The sequence below is a fragment of the Hibiscus syriacus genome, unplaced genomic scaffold (genome assembly GCF_006381635.1).
Source record: "Hibiscus syriacus cultivar Baekdansim isolate YM2019G1 unplaced genomic scaffold, ASM638163v2 tig00012493_pilon, whole genome shotgun sequence".
In the NCBI taxonomy this organism is placed as follows: domain Eukaryota; kingdom Viridiplantae; phylum Streptophyta; class Magnoliopsida; order Malvales; family Malvaceae; genus Hibiscus; species Hibiscus syriacus.
The window spans coordinates 367,475-374,245 of record NW_024062284.1 but is presented as its reverse complement, the minus strand read 5'-3'; the positions used below and the strand labels follow the sequence as shown (position 1 = coordinate 374,245).

The 6,771-nt window shown below is 32.4% G+C and overlaps 1 protein-coding gene across 1 annotated transcript; it reads right to left on the bottom strand.

The window, feature by feature from the left end:
• Window positions 1-2,130: 2,130 nt before the first annotated feature.
• On the bottom strand, window positions 2,131-2,832 carry LOC120205489. The gene has a single exon (XM_039205347.1). The coding sequence runs from the start codon at window positions 2,700-2,702 to the stop codon at window positions 2,232-2,234; it is 471 nt and encodes a 156-aa protein (XP_039061278.1). The 5' UTR covers window positions 2,703-2,832; the 3' UTR covers window positions 2,131-2,231.
• Window positions 2,833-6,771: the final 3,939 nt, after the last annotated feature.

The following is a 6,771-nucleotide window of genomic DNA, read 5'->3' as shown; positions in this document are numbered from 1 at the left end:
ATCCTATTTCGACGTGAGAATTTTACAGTGCGATATTCTTTTTATAATTAAAAAAATATTATCAGTTTTGTTATATTTAAATAATAAAATCGGTAAAAAATTACCTAAAACATTATTATTTCATCCAAAACATCAATATTTTTAACTTTTCGGTAAAGTGTCCAACAATAACAAAATCGGTAGAAAAAATAATAAAACCATTAGATAATAATGTTCCGGTAAATTTTTATCGATTTTATTATTTAAATAATCACAAAACCGATAATTTTTTATTGTATATTAAACTATAGTACATGATTATTTCCCATTTAGACATTGAGTTGGAGAAACATGCAAAAAGAGAAAGACAGCATGAAATATATTAATTCATCGTGTGATTTATGGATGAAGTATTTAATTCTCCATCGAAATTAATTCAATTCCAAAGAACTCCAAATTTATTCGAGAAACAGCTGTATACAAATCCAACAGGAGCCTATGATCAAGATAGTTGAGGCCCTCAAGGCATGAATATTTATTTTAGCAAAGTAGCACGCAAGGGGAAAAAAAGAGAGAAAAGCTAGTGTGACCTATATTACTGTATTTGTAAGGGAAAAAAAAGAGAGAGAAAAGCTAGTGGGATCTATATTACTGTATTTGTATTCATCTTGCCATTTAAGATTAGGGTAAAGTATATTAATGGTCTCTCGACTAATGGATACTACTTTATTAAATCTTTTGCTTATTAAAAGTTACAAAACTATCCTCCAATTATAGTGTTGCTTTCTTGAGTCCCTCGACTGTTAAAAGTTATAAAATTATCACCCAACTATTTATTATGTTACAAACTCGTCATTTTTTATTAAAAAATTAATGGTATTTTAAGTTAAACTTTAAACCTGCTGATGTGATCTGATAAAATTTGATCCAAATTTCAATTGACTATCTTATCTAGGTCATCATGTTAACGTCCAACTTATACAACTAGCAATTCCTAATGAAAAAGCACAAGTTTGAATATAATGTATAATCAGGTGATAATTTTATAACTTTTAATAGTCGATGGACTTAATAAAACAATTTCCTATAGTCGAAGGATTATTTCTGTCCTTTACCCTTAAAAATTGGCCGCAATTTAAAAGATGATTAGTACACTTTGATCCTGGTTTTAGAATGATAATCGAAGACATTAATTGGATAGTAGTATATGTATGTGCGCATATACATATGCCTTAATTAAAGAAATAATTGAATGCAATTCCATCTAAATTTGGACCAACTCACGAGAAGCCAAGGACCACCAACTTGTGTGAAATGATGGATGGTTTGGGTGTTTGTTGGTCATGGTCCCTCCACTCTTGAAAATTATGATTTTACTTTCCCCAGTCCCCACTTGTTTGTCTTCATGCATGGTAATTTTCCGAGGAACCAAACAGGCAATTGTTCAGTTAAGTTGATATACCATCTAATGGTCAAGCATTTTCAACTAACTCTTAGTTGTAAGCAATTTATTTGAGTTTAAATTCCAGCCAATAATGAAGAGAGCTTAGAGAGAGGTTTTCAGTGCAAGTTGAGTTTGATGATGATATGAGTCTGCCCCATTTCCAACAAGAAGAAAGATTATAGGTTTACATGCAATCTAATCTGACTTAATCTTAACTCAATTTTCTTAAAAGAAAGAAAATAAAATCAAGTGAGAACTTATCTAAACCCGAATCCAACACTCATCCCTTTATAAAATGCCTTTGATGCAAGTCTCCCTCATTTAGTTGCCTAATTCGAAAAGAATAATTTAAATGTCGATCTATTAAGATTGTTTCTGCCGAGTAGATTCATGACATTAATTAAATTGATTATTTTAAATACTCCATTAGTGATAAATGAAAGATGATTGGGTGAAATTGATTTTTGACCCAAATAGGGGTAAAACTGTAACACGACCCTTACTAGAATTTTTAACTTAAGGTCAACACATCCACCATGACAGGGCGGATGCATCAAGCTAGAAGATTAAGTGCATCTCATTATTTAAGGGAAAATATAAAATGTAATTTATATATTAAAAAAATTTACACACTCATTATTATTTTTTAAATATTATAATTTTATACCCTCGATTTTTAATTTCTGGTCGCCCACTGACCATGACGGTCAATCACCTCCATCTCTACCGACGATTAAACTAACAGCTCCTCAACTTCATTGCTTATTTACAAAAATATCGATCATGTTTTCCCCAAATAAACCCCGCCCTATTCGGGAATAGCACTCAACATAGCCTTAAACTTTCTCCCCCTCTTCCCACCACCGCCGGTACTGCCTGCGGAGGCAACTTTCCGACGACGAGACTCCTCTGAAACCGGAGAAGGGGTAACGGATTTACATCTGCACCCACATTTTTCACGACGGTTATTACTTTTCATCAAAGCGGAGCTAGCTTTAACAGCCAATGCAGCCATTTCTTCAGCCTGCAAGCGATGTTTAAGACAACTCAAAGGCAAGGCAAAGTAAAGTTGACCGGGCTGAAGCTCCTCGTCTTCTTCGATGGCGGACACGACGTCGTCGAAGTCCATTTCATCGGAGTTGCAGATGAAACACGCAGGGTTTGTCTGTAGAACGCAAGACACCTTGACAGGGTAAGGGAACTCTTGTAATCTCCCGTCTTGGAGAATCAGCTTGGCCGTGGCTGCATGCGTCGAATCGCAAGAGCTACAAATACCCATTTTCCAGATTCGTGGAGTTTAATGCGGCTATCGTATATTTTTGGAACTGAAAAGGCTTGAGCTTGGACTTGGTGAATGGGCAAGTGGAAGATCGGGCTTGGGGGGAGTTTATATATAAGAGAGAGAGGGAGAGAGGAACAAAGTTGCGTCGTAGGATTTCGTCGTGATGTGTAATAAGCATTTTGTGAGAGCAGTGAGCAGAGGTTGCCAGCCTGTAAGTTGGTGGTGACAGGCTGTACAAGTGACTGAGGATCAGAGTCCATCAGCCGTCGTTTCGAGATGATATTACACTGACAGTGACTATTCACCCGTATATCTGATTAAAGTACTCAAATTTAAATCCAACAATATATATTATCAATAATTAAAAATAAAAATAATTATTAATTTAGATCATCCTATATTATTATCATCATAAATTTTATTTTATTTCTTTTTATTAATGTATAAGTACAGTATAGAAGATTTGATTTTTAATATAGTTTGAGAAGATTTAGTGTGATGAAAATAGTTGAGAGGTAGGGTATTTATAGGATGAGATGGGGTTTGGATAGATGGGTGAGCGGAGCGTGAACGGTTAGGATTTAATTATGAAAGGCGCGATTCATACATCGCGCCTTCTGACACGTATGTCAGCTAGTAAAAAGGTGCGGCTCATACACTACTTCTTAAGCTGATGTGACTGTAGCTGGAGTAAGGACGATTTATGAATTGCGTCTTTCAACACATAACGACACATCAACGTAAAGTGCATTGAATAGGCCGTTACTTTGTGCAAAAGATGTTAAATTTATAATATTTTCTCTAATGGTGTATAATAAGTAAATAAAAAATCAATAATTTTACTGTAAATACGCCTAGATCTAATTAAAGTACTCAAATTTAAATCCATAAAATATTATCAATAATTAAAAAATAAAAATTATTTTATAATTATTCTATATTATTTTTATTATTATCATAAATTTCATTTTATTTCTTTTTCATATTAATATATAGGTAGAGTTTGATATACATTATATCTCTGCCTCGGTTGTTACTGCCTAACAGAATCCAAGTACAGCATAGGTAGATCTACAGTCACTTTAATATACGGATAAATAAAGAAGTTATTACTTAAAATATTAATTTTTACCAAAAGATATTAATTTCGTTAATTAATTTAATAAATCTCAATATTAACATTTTTAGTAAAAAAAATATTTTAGATAACACTTATAGAAAATATTAAATATTTTAAATAACGTCTAATATTAAAATTTTTGATAAAAAAAATAATATTTTAAATAATATTTACCAAAAATATTAAAAATTATTAATATTTTTAATAAAATATTTTTTAACTATATATTAAGATTAACGTTCACATCCCACAGTGTAGCCGTCTTACCGTGGGGGAGAATAAAACTGCAAAATAGTGCAGTGGTTATGAACAGTGTAGCCTAGCCTAACTTTAGGCTGTGGGAATAGTTGGCGAGGGAAGCGTAATTAGATTGAAATTTGGAGGAAGAGGAGAAACGTATACAAGACTCTGCCGTGGAAGCAGAGGGGACGGAATTGTTGCATGGCATGAGAAAAGACACGTGGAACAAAAAGCCCTCGGGAAGACCATACTCTAAACAAATTCACACAATTGATGGCGTCACCTCATCTGCTTTGATCTGTTGTTGCTGGTGTTCTGTTTTAGGTCAACTCCAAAGGTACCCCTTTCACCGTCTTCTTCTGCCTTCAATTTCCATGTTCGCCGCTGTCCACTCTTCCATATTTTCGTCTTAAGATAAATTATATTAAAATATCCTTCAAAAAAATCATATTCAAATTATTTATTTTTAAAAAAATTATAAATAATAATTAAATTTATAAAACAGTCGCAAAATAATTTTCCTATATATTGATTATTGGATTTTCTATTTACTGTTTCCTAGTTAAATTATACTTGATTTAAGTTTTGACTTTAAATTACTATCTATGCTATTAAATATTTTTAAGATAAATAATAAAAAATATATTATTAATTTAGCTTTGGAAATTGTTTTTACTTATTATAACGTAAATCAAGTAAATTATACTTGAAGATACTAATTTTTTATCCATATTATTATTATAATATATATTATATTATTATTATTACTATTATCATATTATTATTATATATTATTATTATTATTATTATATATTACTATTATTATTAAATATATTAAATACATAAATATTATTAAAAATAAATAAATAATAAAAAATATAATTACAGGCCCAATTACAATTGGACCGGCCCAGTTACAAACCAACCAGAGCTGGTCCAAATCCAACCAGAAACCCTAAATATTTGGGTTTCCAGTTAGGGTTTCCTAACCCTAATCTAGCCAGCCGCCATCTTCAATCTCAACCGTTGGATCTGGTTTGATCCAACGGTCCACCAGTTGCCAGAGGAAACCCTAGGGTATCTATACCCTAGGGACACGTCCCAGCGCTGCCGCCGCTGCTTCTAGAAGCCCTCACCGCCTCCGCCGCTGCCACGTCCCGAATGATACTTCCAGAAGATCAACGCCAGCCGTCCATGCAAGGCTACGGGGTGAGTCACCACTGGTAGTCCGGTGACTCACCGAGGCCCCCTCTTCGGACCGGTCTGAGACGAACACCGGTGGTGGCTATAAAAGCCACCACCCATCTGCGAAAGAAAAAGAAGAAAAGGGAGACAAAAAACCAGGGACAGAGACAGAACCAAAAGGAAAAAAAAAAGGAAAATAGAGAGAGATATAAAACTACCAACGATCCCAACAGAGCAAAAACAAAAACAGAAGGAAAAAGAGAGGAGAGAAGCTTACCAAGGAAGCCTTGACCGTCGCCGGAAACACTGAACATCGCCGGAGAACCGAAAATACCGAAGGTATTTATAGATCTACTCCGATTGGGAGCCATTTAAGGAAAAGAACATCGGAACCGTCCTTAGGACGGTCCGATCTATCCAATAGTATAAAAATAAATTTTCCGGCCACCGGATGCGGTGGCCGGCGGGGACACTCGCGGCGGCAGACGGCTGCCGAATTCCCTCCGGTGAGGGAATCTAGAGAGAGGCCAGAGAGAATTCTCTCTCTCTCTCTCTTTCTGCTTAAAGAAAAAAAAAAAGAAATGAAATGGCTGGCCCTTCGGGCCAGCCGGTTTGGACCATTTATAGTCCTTCCCGAACGACGTCGTTTCGGGAAGGACTATGCGCGTAATTACAAAATAGTTAAAACCCGTCCGTAGTCCTCCCAACTTGTAAATTTTATATTTTGGTCACTAAACTGAATTTATAATAATTTTAATTCAGTCTTTGAATTTTAATTTTGTTCATTTAGTCCATATTTAGGATAAATAACAAATTTAATCCCTTAATTTTAATAAATAATTTTTTAATCCCTAGTTCATATTTTAATTAATTTATTATAAAATTCGAATTTTAGATAATTTTATTTTGGTCACTAAATTATTAAATTAGAAAATAAAATATTTAATCCCTATAATTTCAATTAATTAGGAATTAGATTTAGTTTTATTTTAATTATAATTTAGTTATTTATTTTATATGTCTTCATTTATTTTATTGTTTTTAAATATATTGTTTAGTAGAATTTTTATTTTATTGTTAAATATTTTTATTCATAAATATATAATAAATAGTAATTTTTAAATATTTATTTTTAATATCGAAGAAAAGGACAATCTTAATACAACTAGATGTCCTATTCTGATATTTTAAAATTAAAAAGTAAATAATATTATTTAAATTAATATTTATCAATATCAAAGAAAAGAGCTGTCTTAAGGCACCTAGAAGTTCTTTTCTGATATTTTAAATAAATAAATAAATTTTTTATATAATTTTGAAATAATAGAATTATAAATTAAACATATTTTTGAATTTTTAAAATTTTAATAATAGAGACAATTTATAATTAAAAAGTACCAATTTTGGGCGTTGTAGGGGTGCTAATCCTTCCCTAAACGTAACCGACCACGAATCCCTTTTTATTATTAAAAAGAACGAATTTTTGGTTATAAAACGCAGATCAGTTCATCTTTTAAATAA